A 20,608-nucleotide genomic window follows, 5' to 3' on the forward strand; every position below is an offset into this window, starting at 1 on the left:
TTTCTTTGTTTCAACATCATGGGTGCCTGGTGTGAGGGGACCGATATTAATAAGGGGCTACTTGGATTTCTATTTTGTTCATGTTCCTCAGACTCTGTTTTCTCTGTGTGATCTGCGTGACAGAGAAAGTCAATATCTTGTACAATCAACATGTATGGCTTCATTCACTCAACAATACCTTTCCACCGGTACCTTCTTCATAAATGAGAAAATATGTTGTCCCTGTAGCATTGCCAATTAGGAGTAACAATCACTTAGATTGTAGTGGTACTATTCAACTTACTGCAACTAAGAGATTTAATTGCTAAAGATGTAACCAAAACTGCTTAGGATTCCTTAGGATTCTAGGGGATGACAAGAATAGAGACTGCTTATGTCGGCTTCCTTACTTCTCCACATTACTAATTAATTACTGCCAAATTCATATTGTTTCATGAAAGAAAAAAAAAAAAAACTAATCAAAATTTCTCATCTAACCCCAATGCTTAAGTATAAGAGAAGTTAATTAATTTAAAATCTAGTAATAATGATACTTAAATTTATTTAATGCTTTTTATTTTATATAGGATAGTTATGTTAATTAGAAATTATTCTTAAATTTAATATAAGGATAAATTTCAAATTACAACATTAAATAAAGTTTTGCAAGTTAAAATCCACTTATTATTAAAGAACATGACATTTTTTTTTATATCTGAGTTAACAATAATATATACCTATAATTATTAGTGATGAGATTGAATTTTATAACTATATTTTCACTGGTGTAAAAATCACTTTTACAGTAATTTTTTATTTCAGTTATAACCTACTTTGTATAAAAGTTAAGGTGGTGACATAATTTTAAATATTGTAAGACATTTTATATTGGTTGGAGTAATAAACAATACAGAAAGTTGGGGAAATGGAAAATTGGTAATAAAATAACACTTCTATACCGATTAGACCTAAAACTTGTATAAAAAGTAATATGGTGACATTTTTGTAATATTGGAGGAGATTTTGTATACCGGATACTCACTATAATCAGTATATAAGAAAACTTTCTATACCGAATCAAATTATAATCAATATAGAAATTAATTTCTTATATTTTTTTATATTTGTAAACACACAAACAGAGGATTCTCAAAGCATTTTAGAATTTCTTCTTGCAAAGTCTTCACCTTCACCACCATCCTACTTTCTCCCTCATGCCCTCACCTATAGAATTTCATTAAATTAATGGTTAGAGTTACAACATGTACGTTCTAACAAATTACGACAAATGATATTCTCAAATTGTCTAATCGAACAGTTTAAAATTAATACAAATGATTAATATTTGACCATTTGCATTCTCAAATGTGAACTAAAGTTTGCTATACTTAATTTAAATCAAATTAATACAACAAAAACAAATAATACCACCTTAACATATTCAATATATCTTACATCTACGGTTAATCTAAACTACATTTTTTTTTTAAATTTAATCACAATCTTTTTAAACAAAGTAATGACTACATGATTAATTCACTCACTAAAAGACTTGTCCCCATATTTTTCACTATTTATAAATTCTAAATTCTAATTTTAAGCACCATATAATATTATTCACTCCTAAAAAATTAATTTCAAAATTCCAATTTATTGAACATGTTTAAATTAAAGAATTAAACCAATAAAAAAATTTCAACGGAAACATTCATAGACTTCCATGCTTGAAATACTTAGAATCAACATGGTTTCTATTACAATGGAGATATAGAGTACTTACTTTAATGACCAATTTTTTCCTACAAAAACTTCAATACAATCAAAGGAAAATGCCTCCACCGTAAAACACCTACAAGGATATATTTAAACCATCAAAATAGTCTTCATAACTTCTACAAACATTCATAAAGGTCATTGTATAAAAAGAAAATGTAAAAGAGAGAAATCGCCACTAATGCAGGAAGGACTTTTGGCAGCGGTTATTTTTGTCATTTTGCCCCGGTTCTAGAATCGAAGCATATTACGATGATGCCACAAAAGGTTAACTTTTTGTCTCGAGTCTCAATCGACGCAGAAACTCCATGTTTTGCCTCGGTTTTGCTGAGAATTGAGGCCATATGTGCTTCTTCACCATTAGAAATCCTAGGCAGCCACCATGGTTCCACAACAGCTTTGTCAGTCACCGCCATGTCAGAAACTCACATCCAAAGATCCGCAGCCACCACAATCTTCTCCTTCAATGTAAGAGCAATTTGTGAATCATGCCACCACCACGGAACCTCCATGTTCTTCATACACGAAAATGTGAACACCACACTTGCATAAACACAAACAAAAATCACAAACCCTAAATCGCGTCTCCTCCCCCAAATAGCGAAACCACCTATGCCGCAACGACAAGTTTCTTCACGTTGCGCCACCTACACGTTCACGACCATCAACAACAGATCTCCATCCACGCACAACACCAATATGCCACACACTTGCAACACAACGAATTCTTGCCCACTTTGCGAGCCCCAAATTGCACTTCGCCAAGCCGTAAAGCGAATGAGCCAAACGTCGAGTACTCACGAGTGGCCAGAGCGCTACAACAGTAGCAGAGGTGGGTGGTTGATAGAGAGAACGCATGCACGCGAGGAAGAAGGAGAAAAAAAGTGATTTGCAATTTTTGAGCCCTAACGAACCTTTTGGCCTCGGTTCAATTTTTAACTGAGGCAAAAAACAATTTTTGGCATCGGTTCAATTCTACCCAAGGCAGAAAACAATTTTTGGTCTCGATTCAATTTTTAACCTAAACAGAAAACAGTTTCTGGCACTGATTCAATTTCACCCGAGACTAAATATCACTGCCCTAGTGGCCTTTTTGAAATATTAGCATACTTTTAGGCTTCGAGTCTTCAAAACCGAGGCATATAAGACCTTTTGGCACCAATTTTCTAAGAATCGAAGCATAAAGGTATTTTCTGTTTTAGGTATATGTTGAACCGAGACATAAAAATTGTAAAAATGTCATCGCATCATTTAATGCTTCAATTAAGTCATAATCGAGGTATATAACGTAATCAGAATCCTTTGTTTTAGTGAATCTTTAAAATATGTGTTCAAACTACATTATTGTAATATAATATTTATGTGACTAAGTTATGATTTCTTTTTCATACACTTTAAATAGTTTGCTATATAAATGTTTTAGGGTTGAAATACACAATTTAGTTATTATAATTGTTTTGTTGTTCAAATTGTCTATTAAAAGCTATTTATTGCATTACAACTTTTGCATTAGTACTAAAATAATTAGTTTGTTTTTTAAAAAGAAGATTGTTTACTTTGAATCTTATAAATATAATAAAAAAGATAATTTATAGTTAAGGTATAATAGTACTAAAATAATTAGTTTGTTTTTTATTACTTAAGAGAGTAGTAATTGATCGTAACTCAACGTATTTAGTTTCCTTAGCAAACTTAGGAAACAATTGACGTTACTTGAAAGATAATGTTATTTTTTAAATCTATTCTTATAAAAATAGACATTAAAAGTCCTCTTCTTTTTAGTTATTCTATCTTGGATACAAAATAAGTGATCTAAAATATGTTTTAAAAAAAAGAAGCTCAATTTTCTCCTTTAAAAAAACACGTGCAATGTTATTAATTTCAATATGTTACATATTTGAAATATATACAGTAAAAGTTTAACGGTAATATATATCGTCGGCCAGGGTTTATAAAAAAAATAAAATTAGAGAAAATAATATTAAAAATATATTATTTTGCAGGAAAAAAAAAACAAAATCTCTCAAATATTTATAGAAAAATGGAAACAGTGTTTCATGGACAAACATAATTCCCTCCTTTAAAAAAAAAAAAGAAAAAGAAAAAGTAAAAACACATGCAATGTTAATAGTTAATATGATTGAAATATTCACCCAAACTATTTTGATTTTGAAGTGCATGTTTAAATTAGAATTTATGTTTGTAAAGTAAATGTGATAATTAATGTCATAATAAGTTAAGGGGAGATAGGATTGAAAAAAAAGAAGAATGGTTAGAGAGAGGTTATTGTTATTTTGAAGATGTGGGGGGCTATGTTTGATATGATGGGACCATGATGATGAATGGTTGGTGATGATGGAAGAGAGGAATGAACATTGTTTGCACGGTACACCTCTGTACCAAATATTAAGTATGATAATACACGCCATTCCATATTCTCTACCATACATTCTTCTCAATCTGACATCTAATAAATGTCATCATGTGGGTTACAAATATCTAACTCCATTTTCCAATCATCACAAACAAAACCTCTTCTTTTCTTCATTCCACTTTTTCTAACAATTATGCTTTCCCTTTTCCTCATTTTTTCTACCTTCCTAACCTCACTTACCTACCTCCTTAACTAAATCAAAACACAAACATTATTATTCACATATATTAATAATGTTCTTACCTTTTATTATCTTTATTATATGTATATCATCATGGATAAATGCATTAATAATATATTATTATTACATATGTAATTAATCACACATATGTATATCATTGTTTAATTGACTTCATTTTCATAATTGAGAAAACTACCCTTAAGTGGTTTCATGATGTTTGGATAAATAAAATATTATTTCAAGAAACACTATGCAGAAAAGAAAAAAGATTTATTCAAAGAAGATAAATTCATAAGGATGTGATACCTTATTACAAGTTTTATATATATATATATATATATATATATATATATATATATATATATATATATATATATATATATATATATATAAAAGACAGAACTAAAACAAAGCTTACTAACGTAACTAAACTAACCACCTACATTGAACTAAAATGAACAAAGTACAATAGATATACATATTTCATATGCATATATCTAACAATTCAACCATCATACATTTTATATATGTAAACAACCAATTCATTAAATAGATTTAAACATCAATCCCTTTACTTAGATGTAATATGATTATAAGCTTAAGCTTTCCCTAATAACAACTTCAAAAAATCAAATAATAATCCAAGTAATCCATCAACCATAACTCCCTCGATGTTTCACTTACTAATCTTTTTATGTAGTTTGTACCTCAAGACTACTTAAAATATCAGTAGTCATATTCTTCTTTAAAGTTAGAGAACATAATAATTTTTAAGAAGATAAAATTATAAATTAAATAAAAAATAATGTGTATTCTCTCTCTACACACTTCTATAAGTGGTTCATTTAAAATTTAATTTTAATTAAAACAAGATCAAATATTACACATTAATTAACATAAGTGAATAAAATGGCTTAAATTTATATTTTTCTCATTCAATTAATATTATTAATTTTTTTAAGCATATTAGAGTCAAATAATGGAAGTATCCATGTAATAAAAGAAATTATAAGAATTTTAATATTTTAAGCACAGGGAATAAAGAAAATTGAAACTTAAAAAGAAGAAGCCAAGGGACAAAATCCCGAAAAAACACTAGTATATGTATATGTCCCGCTAACTGGTTTAAGATTAATTCCATCAATTCAACAATAATAATTAAAGTTAAATTTGATGTTACAGTATAATTCAAGTTTGAATTTAATTACTCATACTTTATACAAAATTTCTAGATTAAATTGTTTAGAGTTCAGTTTTTAAAAGGTGATGACTGAATAATATCAAAACAAATTTTAGCACATTTTTTTTATGTTGTATATTGTCACTAGTCTTAGTATATTATTGACCTTATATGTTCCACGTGGATCTTATAGCCATGAAAGAAACAGAGCAAAATATATTTTATTTTAACATTTGAACATCAATGTGTCGGCTACTTCACATTGACATGAACAAAATATGTTAACAGAGATTGATTTGAAATGTTTTCACTGACCTAATCTTACAGCAAAGTTGTACTGTAATTGATAATTGACCCAAAAAACTAGTTGCAGAGTTGTGTAATAATATTTCTGAGAATTGATAAAATTATGATGTAGAAGTACAAAATGAAATGGCTCCTTCTTAACCTTTACCTAAGTTGTGCCTAATATGAGTGTCAACACAGAAGAGCAGAGGATTTTTATGGATGTTATGACAGTCTTCTGACCAATACATTAAGAAACATTTTTCTTTTTCTGCTACATTTAAAACCTTCTTTGACAATGGCAAGAATTTTAACCATATAGAATTTTGACAAAACTATATATTCATCTACTTTTTTAAGCCTTTCATAATGCTTGTACGGATGAAGGTATCATATTATCTTCTCATACATTTTCACCCTCCACTCCTGTTGAAATTTCAAACATTGACCTTTTTAAGTTCAAATTTTCAATTTTAACTATAATATCTAAGGTGCTATGTTATGAATTGTGATCATGACATTATACTTGTTCATCAACAAAATCATTATTCCAAATTGTTGTTTGATTTAGTTACCACTGAATTTGATGTTTCACAAATTCAGAAAATATTCAATTAATGGTGACAATACTTTTTTATCAATAAAAATAAATATATTAAATAGAAACCATTAGGTTATTCTAATTTGTATTGAAGAAAATTACATTAAAGAAAAAAAACTTCTATGTTTGAAATTTTGAAATCAAAGTAAGTAATTAATGTTAGAGAAGGATTCAAAATGTAATTCATATATTAATTGCAATTTTTATTTATAATAGAGACTATTTTAGATATTGCAGCTCTGGCGAATCTGAGTTGTATCAGACCCATGTTACTGACTTTGATTGAGAACAGTTAGATCCTGAGATATCCGAGCAAGGATGTCATTACCATCCCGGATATGTGGGAGTCAAGGTCGTCATCCCCCCAAAGTCTGTGTCACGATTAGAGAGGAGGAGGGGATAAGAGGGTGACTCAGGTTCAGAGTAAGGCATCTATTTTTTGACACGCTAAAAAGACCGATATTATCGACCTTTGTAAATTCGGTAGAGACGTTGTTTTCAGGCAAGAATAGATATTAATAATTTTTAGTTTATAAAATGGTATCTAATTTAGTCAACATAGTTTTTAGTCTCTAATATTGATTGTTATTTGATAATTTTCTTGTAGTATTTTTTCATTAGGTAAAAACTCAAATAATATCTCAATTTTCAATTCTGATAACATATTAACAACAAATATAACATGATTAATAACTGAAGATCATATTATAGCACTAAATTTTGTCTTCTATAATATCAGGATAATTTGTAACATTCAACCTTTTTCTGAAAACTCATATCAAGTAAGTTTCACTAGGGACTCACACTTGACCCATCAAAATTAATATTGGGATCCACCTTAACTTATGCCACACTAGTGCAACAATGACGTCACCTAACATGCTTCGCTTTTAAGAAAAAATGAACCTTAAAATGGTGCAGTGACTTTTTTTTAAATATTTGTACAAAATTATAAACATCGATTCAAGGATAACTAAAACTTATACCTTGACCGCATTAGTATAATTTTTAGAGTTGTAAAGAATTGAAATATTTGTACAACTATAGACAACGATTCAAGGATAACTAAAGCCCATACCCATAATTATATGTTTCAATTATTTAAAGAACTGAATCCTATAATGACGCGACGAAATATTTTGAAAATATTTGAACAACTATACATGAGTATAGATTTCGGTGAGTATAGGTTTCGGTTACCCTTGAACTGTTGCCTATAGTTGTACAAATATTTTAAAAAATACTACCGCATCTTTTAAAAATTTTATCTAGATGTCAAAGTATAGACTTCAATTTAATCTATAATTGAAATCTATACAAATATATACGTAGAGTTAATATCCAAATTAGAATTAGAATGTAATACAAAATCAGTGTATATAATTCAAGCCATAATTGCACTCAATTTCAATTCAAAGGAATCTCAACATCAATCCAAAACATTATGTTAATTCAAAACTCAAATAAATAATGTACTTAATTAGTTTTCTTTACCTAAATTGTATTGCAATAAAATGTCTCTATAGCAACCAAAACTTTTGAGCAGGGTAAAAGAACTTTCAAAACTTTATACCATCGACATCTCCTTTTGTTTATATTGCCATTAGATCCCCTTTTATACTTGATTAAACAACCAAAGTACAACTTCTCTTTCCAAAAGAATGATAAAAATAAATAAAATTATATTAGAAGAACGACAACTTACCTTGATCAATCTTATAATTGACCTATCCACTATTATCTCTTGAGTGGTATAGCATGTTGGTGAATTAGATGACTAGTTAATTAAGCAACTTAGGAGAAAATTTGGAATATTTAATCACTTATAGAATGAAATTTTAGTTCAAATGAAAAATGAATCATTTAAAACCTTTTCAAAGTATTTTTTCTTTCATTTTTTAAAATCATATTTCTTATACAATCAAACAAGGTAGAGAGATTAAATTTAAATCATTTAAAAACACACACACACACGTACAATCTAAAGTAATAAATTATCTGTTGAAAAAGTTATTTTTAAGACTTGTTTTAAATTTATATATTTTTTGAAAATATTACACTTGCACAAAAGCTTAAATAGTAAAAACTATTTTGAAAAATGAAATGAGCAATGCAGAGCAGTGGTGCAAAAGGTATTTTAGTTATGATAAACTGAAACATTAGAAATTTGAAGTAAATTCCTGGGCATGCATGGAGAAGATAGGAAATTTGATTCAAGGTCTTATGTATGATCAAGCTCTGTAGAAGGAGTATTTTTTATTTAATATTTGGTATTATTCGATGAACAATACGAATGAAATATTTAACTACTTCTCTGTGCATGTTGGGTAAAGACCATTATATCACCATAACGCGTCAAAAGAAGATGACAGAAATTGTAGGAGAATGGTTGGAGGGTTGTCTGAGAAAAGAACAAGGTCATGAATTATGATGGTGAGGTTTTGGACAGGGAGGCAAAAACATTGTTTTAAATAAAATAAAAAATTACATTATTGCACGAGCACTTACATTAATAAAAATAAAAAAAGAATTTAGTTTAGTTAAATAAAAAAATAAAAAAATGTGTATGTGAAAGCTGAAGAAATTAATGAAGTTCACTGTACCCAATTTGAGCATTTAATGGTTCCCGCAAACAGTGCCTCTGAATTAGTGTTTTCCTTTGGTAACATTGGAGTTGGTGGCAGTGGGACAATACACTAACTATAAACCTTCATTAATTAACTGCTTGATTAAAAAAGCTGAGACTCCAAGACCAAGCTTAGAGCATTGTTTGTCATCTACGGTGTCAGCATTTAAAGATAGGGGTTACTTCCCAATATCACACTTATGGATTGCATCTTTTTTTATCATAAAATTACTATTATCTTCGATTTAGCCTAGGGTTTTGGAAACCCTAACCCATCTTCAACACTGGTCAATGCCAAAGGATTTTCAATCATTCCAATATACAAGCTTGCCATAGTGTCAAACCCTCATTCAATTTTCAATCTTTTATTTCTCTAAACAAAAGAAACTAGTAGGTTGTTTATGGATGAACAATTGAAAGTGAAAAGTATAGGATGAACAGTAAAATTTTTAAAATGGCAGAAGTGTGGATATTGAAATTGATAAAACGATAATTTGAAGTAATTGGTTGATTAGCTAAATGTAATGAATGCTTATTTAATTTGATTGATTAGCATGTGTGGCCTGGTTAGCAAAATCAAAATTAAAAATCCCACCATTATTTCTAATAATTTCCCAACTAATCAATGGAGAAAATCTTGAAGTGCACATCATTAAAATTTAATAAAATATTCACAAGAGAGAGAGGGAGAGAAAGTTTTACACTGGAATTAAATTGAGAGTGAAAGTCTTTGAATGGTTTTCAAAAACAGGAATAAAGGGTAATGAAGAAAGAAAGAAAAAACAGGGTGGGTTTTTTGTCACCGTTTGATAAGTCAATCAGCTGTTTTTGTGTGTGTGTGGTTGTTTTTATTTTGGTGCAGAGAAGATTACAAAATCCGAAACCAAAGGTGTGTGTGTGTGTGTGAGAAAAACGAAATATTTTTGTAGGAAAGAAGAGTATTGTCCTATAGCTAAGCATTCCTATTTAAGGAAGAAAATGAGACAACAGTGGTTAATTTACTTAAAAGAATAATAATTACAATAATATTATGAATATTATATTTGATTGTGATGGTGATGATGATGGTAGCGAAGGGAGTGGGGGAAAAAGAATCACAGTGAGAGTGTGTTTCTCTGTCTAAGAGTTTTTATCCCGTCCACTCCGCGGAAGGGAAATCCAAACTCACCTTATTTTTTGGTACAATTTTTTGTGGGTTTTGACTAAAGAGAGAGAGAAAGAGAAAAACAGAAACATCTTGTGCTCTATCTTCTTCCTTCATCTTCTTCTACTGTCATTTTCCGATATATACTCTCGAGGAAAACAAAACTCAAATCCACCTCTTTTCCTTCCCATTCCTCTCTCCATTTTCTTTCTCATTTTATTAATTCAATTCCCTTTTAAAATTTCATTCCTTCTACCTCACTCACTTCTACCTCTCTCTCTCTCTCTCTCTCTCTCTTTCATCTCTCATCACAGTCACAACAACCTCTTCAGCATGTCTGTTTTTTGTTTGGCGAAGATTTCCAACACTCAGTTCTTGTAGTAGCTGGCTACCTCCTTTTCTTCATCTTAGCTTAATTTCTCTCCCTTTTTTTTCTTTCTCTTTTTTCACAACTTGTTCTTGGTAAGCTTTCCAGATTCTTTTCTTGGGAAAGACTGAAAATACAAAAGTGAAAAAGGGATTACATTACACACACTGTTGCAGGGTCTAGCTAGCTTATATATCCTCCTCCTCACCTTGTGAATATTGCACTTTTAATTGCTCAGCAGTGTCAAAATCTGATGCCATTTTAATAAAGGAAAAGGAAAGGTGTTTGATATATACATATATATATATTTTGTGAGCTTCAAGCCATCCAAATAAAGAAGATGACCTTGGAGGGGATTTTCATTGAGCCTACCTCAACCACTGCTCCTGATCTTTCTCTTCACATAAGCCCCCCAAGCATCTCTTCTTCATTGATTTCCAATACCAACCACATCACCAATTATGAACCCCAACCTAGTTTCCCTTCAAGAACTGTGTCTCAAGCCCACACAGAACTCTCTCTTGGAAGAAATTTCACTTCAGCAAGAGAAACACCAGCACCAGCACCAACGCCAGCACCAACACCAACTCCAACAACACACAACCCTTATTATCCAACCCAAACCCATTTCCATCATCTTCTCCACACCAGCAACAACACTACTACTAGTAGTAATACTGCGACGACTGTTCCTACAAGTGCCAACACTCCCTTGAATCACATAAACTATGGAGTTTCATTGCTTGATGTATCATCATCAGACGGCTTGAGGCCAATCAAGGGGATTCCGGTGTATCACAACCGTTCGTTCCCTTTTGTGTCCATGGACCATGCTAGAGACAACAAAGATCCTCATACCAAGATGTGCTTATATCATCACATGCCTTCTTACCCCTCTCTCTCTTCCTCGTGTTCCTCTCTGTGCTCCACAACCGCTCCTTCTTCTTCACCTTCGCCTTACTTCGTGGATCCCATGTCCTTCTTGAACAACGGTTCCACCGTGGGGTGTAGGGCAGCCACTGCCACCAGGTTTAATGGGTTTTCCGGCGATGCTTTCAAATCTCATCCATTGCACCAATATGGGGTAGGCTCTTCAGAAGCCTCTTCAGGGTTCATGAGATCAAGGTTTTTGTCTAAGCTTCCCAACAAGAGGAGCATGAGAGCACCCAGAATGAGGTGGACAAGCACCCTCCACGCTCGATTCGTCCATGCGGTTGAACTTCTCGGAGGCCATGAAAGTAAACAATGTTTCATTAATTTTCTTCCCTTTTAACTTTTCTTAATTTCTCTTAACCCCTCTATTTTTAATAGTATTCATGTAGTTGATTTCATCAAAAAGAAAGATTTTTTTTTTTGCTGTTTAACCTCTCATTTTCTAAAGTTGACTATATTTTAATTTTCTACTTTGTCTTGTTCTTTATTCTTATCAATGAGTTGAGGGCGTGTACTAGTGTCTATGTATTAAATTATTGACTTTTATTTATGTAATGCGTTTGGATATGGTGGAATCAGGAGCTACTCCAAAATCAGTTCTTGAGCTCATGGATGTGAAGGATCTAACACTAGCTCATGTGAAAAGCCATTTGCAGGTATAGTTTTGAATCTCTCTTTGTGTTCTCTCTCTCTATGTTCATGTGGGGCGGTGTTTGTTGTCTATCCTACTGGCACGGTAACCGATGAAGAAAGCAGTGAATGTGGGAGTGGATGAATGAATTTAAAGTCTGTAGTCAGCTGAGTAGGGAGCCTTTAACGTCTGAGAAGACCAGACAGAAAACAGTTTCTGCTTTGAAAGAGAGAGAACAGACAAAGATCATCATTTTCCAATAATACACCCTCTCATTACAACCTCATCAAACATCAACCTCGTGATTAATGAGGTAACCCACCCAGACAATCCCAGAAGCCAACATAGAAAGAGAGAGAGAGAGAGAGTGAAAAAAGGGATCTAAATGGGAAATGATTTTCTATTCTTTAATGAATTTTGCAATAAAAAATTTGGATTTTTATATACATATATACACATCTCGCGCAGTCACGCACACTAATTAATGGATTTTCTTCCAACCATGGAAAAGCCTTTTATATAATGCCTTGTTTTTGTTTATGACTTCTTCCCAGATGTATCGAACTGTTAAGACCACTGACAAACCTGCAGCGTCTTCAGGTAATTCGTATTGCTTAATCTTCAACCCATTTTTTCTTTTTTTAGCAGCCTTATCTTTTTCTTAAGCATGCAACAACTAAATTTTTTTGTCATAACATAATAGGGAAATAATGTCACACCATGTTCTTTCTAGACCCTACATTTTTTTTACTATTACCTTTAATTTTACCGCAAACTATTCCTTTCTTGTTCCTCCTCTCGTACTTTTACACAAACCACACACCCTTTAATAAAAAAAAAAAGCTTTCCACAGAGGTATCAGATGTTTAACAAGACTCGACACTAGTCCAAAATAAATTATACATAGTACTGAGATGCATGCATGCATATATAATAAACATGTGTATACTATATATCTGAAATGTTAAAAGCTTTTGACTTTGCAGGCCATTCAGATGGGTCTGGAGAGGATGACTTATCTCCTATTGGCAGCACCGCCGATCGGGGCAGTCTCCGGCAATTTCCCAGCCACAGAGGGCGGCCGGATTGGGTGGCGCAACAAGACATGGACTACTCTTCCACCACCACTCTTTGGAGTAATTCTTCAAGGTACAACACTTGTTACCAATTTTTGAGATCATAAATTATTTATATATTTAATATCTCTGTGTAGTTTGCAGGCTGTTTGAACGTACATGTTTATGATTGTGCTTTTATTTGCTTTTGCCTTTGCATGGTATCTAATGGATATCAATGCATTGCAAACCCACGTCCACCGGATTCTTTATTTATGAAGAATAAAAAGGGTTCTTGTGTCAGCTTTTGCTTTGCTTGTGTTTGGTTGTTTTTCTTTCTTTTATATATCTTTTGTACCTCAGCGAATTTTTTCACCAGAGATCTATATTGAAGACATGATGGGTATATAATAAAGGAAAGCTTTCAAGACATAATGAAACGCTAATTAGGATAAAAGAAAAACACAGCACCTATAGCTGCATGCCCTTTTTCTTTTCTCCTTTGAAGGAATTGTTAATATGTGCTTATTAACAACTCCTTCTGCTACCCACCATTAATGCTGCTTCTTTAAGCATACCTTTTTAGTGTTATATATATGTATATATGGAGTCTTCTTATCGAGTATGAGTGTCTTTAACTTCAGATATTCTTATTAACAATGTATATACTGAAACCACATTATGTATTGTCCATGGAGGAAATGAGCATATTCTATATACTGCAGCTGTTTTGGCCTCAAACGGTGTACATTGTTTTATTTTTCCACCATTGTGCTTAGCTTAGAGATTCCTGATAGAGGGTTTTGAGAGTTGAAACCTCTTATATATACATACTGTATTAAGCAAGAGACTCTTTGTGTTTGTTCTTGAAATAGAAATTATATTCTTCTTAAAGAAGTAAAAGTGGATGCTCAAGATACATACATACATACACATTACACCTCAAGGTGATAAGTAGACTCTCTTGCATGATAACGAAGCTTTGAAAAAAATAAGATGTAAAAAAATCCTTCACCTGAGATATTTTATAGTTGGAGTATAAATATGTGATGTGAATTTTGACTTTTTCAAGTAACACTATTTAACATGAATAGTAAGTGAAACGTATGACATGTACCTTTGTGCTGTGCCTGTTTTAACAAAACTGCTCAAAATAAGTAACAAAACCCATCTTCACAGTTCAAGAGGTGTAGCTTATTAGTGCCTAGATATCTCTAAATTTGTCCTTTGGCCTAACAGTGCCTATTTTCAAATAGATTTATTGCATATTTGAGTCAACATAAAAGCCAGAATTCCTTTTAAGGTAAAATAAATTAGTACTCAAAATGCCATCTCACTGTGCAACCTAACCTAGCTTTCACACAGAGCCTGTACTTTTCAAAAGCTGGAAAACCTGAAAGGGTCGCCTCTATTATTGAAATATCGTGGAAAACTACTGTGACTCAGTAATGTCAAGTCATGAACAATTTTTATTAGAAAATATAAACCGGCTTAGTACTACCACATATAAAAAACTTTATATATGTAGAAAATCAGCACCAGATATAACATATAGAAGTAACAAAACTATGCAGCTTCACCTGGCCTTATTAAGCTCATCTATTCAAACATAACACTATAAACTGAAAATGTTGTAGAAGTAAACATCTAAGCAGTTGAAGTGATTTTTGTTCTAATGTAAGTTTTAATTGCTATAGTGAGAATATGCAGCCATCAAAACAAAATTTGCTCCATTTGAATATCGTTTTAATTTGGACTGCTCATATCTACTAGTTAGTTAAAGAGGTTCTTCCTGACTAAAAGTGGAAAAAGAACAGTAGAAAAGGCTTAAGCATTTCAGATTCTCTGAGATAAATGGTGTGTACACAGTTACATAGCATTTGCTCTTGATATATATATAATCTTCACATACATTTATTTCTACCATTTTAGCACATTAATCTTATTTTATATGCTACGAGGTACATATATATTTTGCATGTTCTTGTTGGTGACGTTCTGAATTTCATGGAACTGATAACAGTTGTGGAGAATCGCGACAAAGAACTACGTCTAACGACATAGATGGTCTCAGATCACCTATTCTACAGTCACAAACAATATCAGGAGCTCATCAAATTCAGGTAATGAGAGAGACATAACATTTGTTTGCAAGTCATTAGTTTATTTTTTGTCTTGCATATTCACAACTGTGAAATGTTTCCCTCTACAATGTCTAAATACATGATGTTAGCACAGTAGTAACAAAATGAGGTTACAGGAGTGTGATTCGACACAACAGAAGAACAACATGGGAGGTTCTAATTTGGAGTGCAAGAATCCGAGCTTGGAATTCACATTAGGAAGACCACATTGGGATGGCAAAGAGCAAGCGTAGCTAAACTTTGATTTGTTCCCTTCTTTTGTTTTTGTTTTGCAATTTTATTTATAAACCATGGTGACAACTTCATCATCTTTTATGAAATGTAGAGGTGATTAATTATTTAGATAAATATAAATTGGTGTCTAGGAGATGAAGAAAAGACCCTTTCTTTCTAGTTCTGCTTCGGGAAGTGCTTTCAGTTCATGACAGTTTTGTTCACATTCTATATTTTGTTTTCATTGATCGGAGAGGATAAGGTAACAACGGGAAATTGTGATGTAGCAACAAGGCTTTATGAACCAAGATGATGCAATGCAAAATGTACAAGAGCAAAGGGAGAGGGATTGAAAATTGAAACTGTTGGGGAAGGAATAAAGAAGTTTAATCATATTTTTCGTTGTTGAACTCGAATGTTTTCATTTCTCTCATTTTCTCTTTACTTCATTTTTTCAAGTTTATCCATTTTAATTACTTAAGATAATAATTTGCAAGATGTTCAGTTAAAAAAATATAGCAAGCATCTGTATATATAATTATGAAGTATATGCAAATAATACAAACAAGGTGTCCTAAGTTTTGTGTATATGGGCTTTTCACGTTTGTAATATGATCTGTTTAAATTTTCTTAGTTAGCTTTGCCAGATCCAATAACTAGGACACTGAATGTATCTTTAATATTAATGAAAAAACCCTTTTAAGATAAATTATTTCAATGTATATTGAAAAATAGTATTTTTACTGGTACTTATTTGTCCTTATTTTTTTCTCTTTTTACACTCGAGTTTTTCTTATTAATAAATTAAACAAATAATGTTAATATTTAATTAAAACATATATTCATAAATATTTAGACTTGCTACTTAATTAGGACATATAGTCCCCATACTCTAGAAGTATAAGAAAAAATGTAAATAAACTTTGACCTTTCTAAAAGTACAATTAATTAATTTCTATTTGTAACAGGATTTTAAATATCATGTGATAAAAGCTCATGATAAATCATAGGTTGAAATATTAATGGTATGTTATGAATATTAGGTCGTGTAGTTTGTTGTAATACATAACTTACATATACAGATAACTCATTTTATCATTGTAAATATTTATTTTATTATGGTTTATGATTTTTAGTAATGTAATCTCAATTAAACTAAAAAGCATATAATTTATATTTAATTTTATCATGCAATATACGAGAGAGATAATAGTTAGGCGATTGCTTCGTGTACCATCAAATTTCTCGTCTACCCCATCAAATTTCTAGAATTATTTATTGTATTCCAGAAGAATAAATTTCAAAAGTGAGGAAGAAAATAATAGAGTGCCTAAATACGAAATAAGGGTTTCTCCCTACACCTCCAAAGAGTTTTACTACACCTTCAAAAGAATTTAAATTTCCTATAATACCCCTCTGAATCCTTTGACTATTAAGCGGTAAAAGTTAAAAAAAATTCTTAACCGGCTTTCGAAACCCGGTAAAATTCTTAACCGGCTTTCGAAATCCGATAAAATCCTTAATCGGCTTTTGAAATCCGGTAAAATCTTTAACCGGCTTTCGAAATCCGGTGAATAGTGTCAAACGAATCTGAAATTGTGAACCAGCATTTGAAGTTCGGTTAAGTGATTTAATGAAATTCAAAATCCATTTTCTTTGTATACTGGCATTCGAAATTCGGTTATGAAATTGTCTAAATCAATTTTTTTTAAAAGCGACATTCGTAGTAATGTTGGTGATTTTAATTTTCTTATTTTTTTTATTTGATTTGTTTATAAAATTTAACTTCAATTGTTTTATAATTTATGTATTAATTATTTAATTTTAGATTATTTATATTTTATATAAGTACATTAAATAAAATTTTATTAATTTAATTTTTGTAGGTATTTGTCTTTATAATATCTAGATTAATCTTATTTAATTATTTTCAAATTATTTTTACTTATTTATTATTTGTTAGTGTTTTTATTTATTTATTTGATTTATTTATAAGATTTAATTTGAATTTGTTTATATTCATATATTAATTATTTAATTTTAAATTATTTACATTATATATAACTACATTAAATAAAATTATATATCGACAATGGAAGTTCGGTTCAATAAACTGCTTTTTATTTAAAGTTTACTGATATTTGAATTTCGATAGTCGTATTGATAATCACGAATTTTATTTTATACAAACCGGAAATGGAAATCCGATTTTTATTTTACTTTATTTATTTTTTTATATCTTTTTTATTTTTGAAATGCTTTGTATTTATTTTTAGAAAATGGATTTGGATATCCGTTTTATCTTGTTATGAGTTTCGATATTCGTAATGTTATAATAAATCTTTTCAATTTTTAAATTTTTAACTTTTTTATATTTTTTGTGATTCATTTTATATTTATTTAATTTATATATTTTTTTTACAAACTTTTAAAAATTAAGAATTTTGTGAAGTCTTTAATTTTTATTTTGAAATTGTTTTTAATACAAACCGGCTTCTAGTTGTAATGATAATCAGTGATTTTATTTTATACAATCCGAAAGTGGAAATCCGATTTTTATTTTGCTTTACTTATTTTTTTGATTTTGAAATTCTTTGTATTTATTTCAAATATTTAAAACTTACAAATAAACAAATAAAAAACTCATTCATCAAATAAATAAAACTTTAAAAAAAGTGTAGAAAATAATGAATAAAAAAAATTGCAAATAATAAAATTTATAAAACAATAAAGTAATAAAATGAATAAAAAAAATAACAAATTAAAACAAAAAATAATAAAAATAAATAAATAAATAACTCAAGTTCATAACTAAAAAAATAATAAATATTAATAAAATATATTACAACAAAACAACAACTTAGTAATATTAATCTATTGAAAATAAATCTTTTACTGGATTTCGAAAGCCGATAAGGATTTTACCGGATTTCGAAAGTCGGTTAAGGATTTTACCGGAAAATCTTTTTTTAACTTTTACCGCTTAATAGTCAAAGGGTTCATAGGGGTATTATAGAAAATTTAAATTGTTTTGGAAGTGCATTGGAAGTGCAGTAGAACTCTTTGAAGGTGCAAGAGAAACCCCCACGAAATAGTTATGAAGAAATTGGGCTGGTGCAAACCTAAGTGGAAGGAGGAATATCTTCCTCATGTAACCTATTTCTTCTCTCACCCCATAGAATCTGTAATTTCCAAACAATCATTCACTAAAATTATAATAAAAATCTAGGTTGCTATTTTTTTTTAATTTGTTCGGAATGAATGTTTATTTTCAGATTTGAAAATATTTTTCAAAATACTTAATTCAAAATATATTTTGAATTGATTAATCTAAAAGATATTTTTGAATTCAAAAATATTCTTCAAAACACTGATTCAAATTATAGAAAGCCATATTTCAGTTTAAGTGTTTTGAAAAACATTTCAAATCTGAAAACAAATTTCAAATTAAACAATTCAGAACATGATAAATTTATCAATTCCATCCGAAACATAATTTCCAATCCGGAATAATCATCTAAATTTATATTTTTCTGACATTTAACTCTAAATTAGAACTTCTCAATCCATATAAATGTTGATAACATTTTTTAATCCGTATTATTTTTTAAAATATTTCATGATTTACCACCCCAACTAACTTGAATTGCGTGGTTTGTTTTTTTTTTTTGACAGATTTGGTGCAGATTTACGTTTAAATTACAAAAATAGGTAGATTATGAAAGTTGGGGAAGTCGTGTTCAGCAAAAGCGACTTCATCAACTGAAATCGTTGATGCAGAGTGAAAAAGGTACAAAGTTGTATTTTTAATAACTGACTTCAGTTATTATTTTTTAAATGTAAATGAAAACAAACTGAGCTCGTGTAAGATAAGCCCGACTTTTAATTATTTTCTTAAAATTAAAAATCATTAATGGAAAACACAACTTTATTTAAAAATATAAAAAAAAGGAGTATCAATTTGAATTGAAATTAGAAATAGTGGATTAAAAGCACGAATTTAATTTAGAATGGAAGAGAAGAAGTAGTCCTTTATTGAAAGGACTTTCAATTTAGTTTTCGCTTGTGTTATTGTCATATTGCATCAACTTTTAAACTACTTCAGTCTAATTAACAATTGAAATGATCTACATAATTTTATATAATTCAAATATTAAACTTAATTTTAATATTTAATTTTTTTATAAAATAATTAGAGTTTAAAATTTTGTAACTGCTATGTGATGTAAGAATTTGTGTGCATTAGTGTGTGTCACAACCGAAATCGTGACGGGATGACGAACCAACAAAACAAAATTTTGTAAAAACAGAGTTTGGAGTCGCCACCATAGTTATTATAGGAAACTATAAAAAATCATAAAAAAGAGCAAGGTCTACGACAACAGAGATTGGAGGTACGGGAGTTAATTACGCGTAGGGAAGGTGTTAGCACCTACAACGCCCATCCTTAAGACGATACCTTTAATTAAAATACAAAATTCTGATTTTTTGCAGATCTTGCTTTTTTTTTATGATTTTCCATAGTTTCCTATAATAACTATGGTGGCGACTCCAAACTCTGTTTTTACAAATTTTATTTTTTTGGTCCGTCGTCCCTTCGCGATTTTGGTTGTGATAGATAGCGACTCCACTGAGGACTTTAGAGAGTTAGGGCATTTAATTAAATATATAAAATTGATGTGGTTGTTTAAATTTTGTTTTTGTTTTTTTATTATTGTTTTTTTTTTCTCTTTTCTTTTTCATTCTTTTTTTTCGTCTTATATTTATTTGTTTTATTTTATTTTATTTTATTTCTTATTATTTATTATTATTATGTATATTTTTTAATTTTGTATGTGTTTTTATTTTATTTTATTTATTGTTCATATTACTTTATTCTTATGCTTGAATTTTAAATCCTAGGATAGATGACTTTATTATATATATTTGTCTGTTTTTTTTTTTCTCTGTTTGTTTGCAGGAAGGGGTTTGGGTATGCATTATCCTCCCTTCACACAGACACACTATGTGCATGACATGAGTGGGGCCCTATACCCGGGCCTGAGTAACTTTGGAAGTAGAG

The 20,608-nt window shown here is 30.1% G+C and overlaps 1 protein-coding gene across 1 annotated transcript; it reads left to right on the forward strand.

The window, feature by feature from the left end:
• Nucleotides 1–10,658: 10,658 nt before the first annotated feature.
• On the forward strand, nt 10,659–15,802 carry LOC114193599 (transcription repressor KAN1-like). Its single transcript, XM_028083470.2, has 6 exons — nt 10,659–11,808; nt 12,083–12,159; nt 12,689–12,734; nt 13,121–13,283; nt 15,213–15,312; nt 15,450–15,802. Exons 1-6 carry the CDS (start codon nt 10,911–10,913, stop codon nt 15,564–15,566), a joined length of 1,401 nt encoding a protein of 466 aa, XP_027939271.2. The 5' UTR covers nt 10,659–10,910; the 3' UTR covers nt 15,567–15,802.
• The last annotated feature ends 4,806 nt before the right edge of the window (nt 15,803–20,608 follow it).

Source organism: Vigna unguiculata, chromosome 8, assembly GCF_037176805.1.
Source record: "Vigna unguiculata cultivar grain cowpea cultivar isolate G323 ecotype 2 chromosome 8, ASM3717680v1, whole genome shotgun sequence".
Classification (NCBI taxonomy): Eukaryota; Viridiplantae; Streptophyta; class Magnoliopsida; order Fabales; family Fabaceae; genus Vigna; species Vigna unguiculata.

Coding starts and splice junctions, on each gene's coding strand:
- LOC114193599 (XM_028083470.2), top strand. CDS start 10,911: ATGACCTTGGAGGGGATTTTCATTGAGCCTACCTCAACCACTGCTCCT. Junction 12,160..12,688: donor ATGTGAAAAGCCATTTGCAG/GTATAGTTTTGA, acceptor ACTTCTTCCCAG/ATGTATCGAACTGTTAAGAC. Junction 12,735..13,120: donor CAAACCTGCAGCGTCTTCAG/GTAATTCGTATT, acceptor TTGACTTTGCAG/GCCATTCAGATGGGTCTGGA.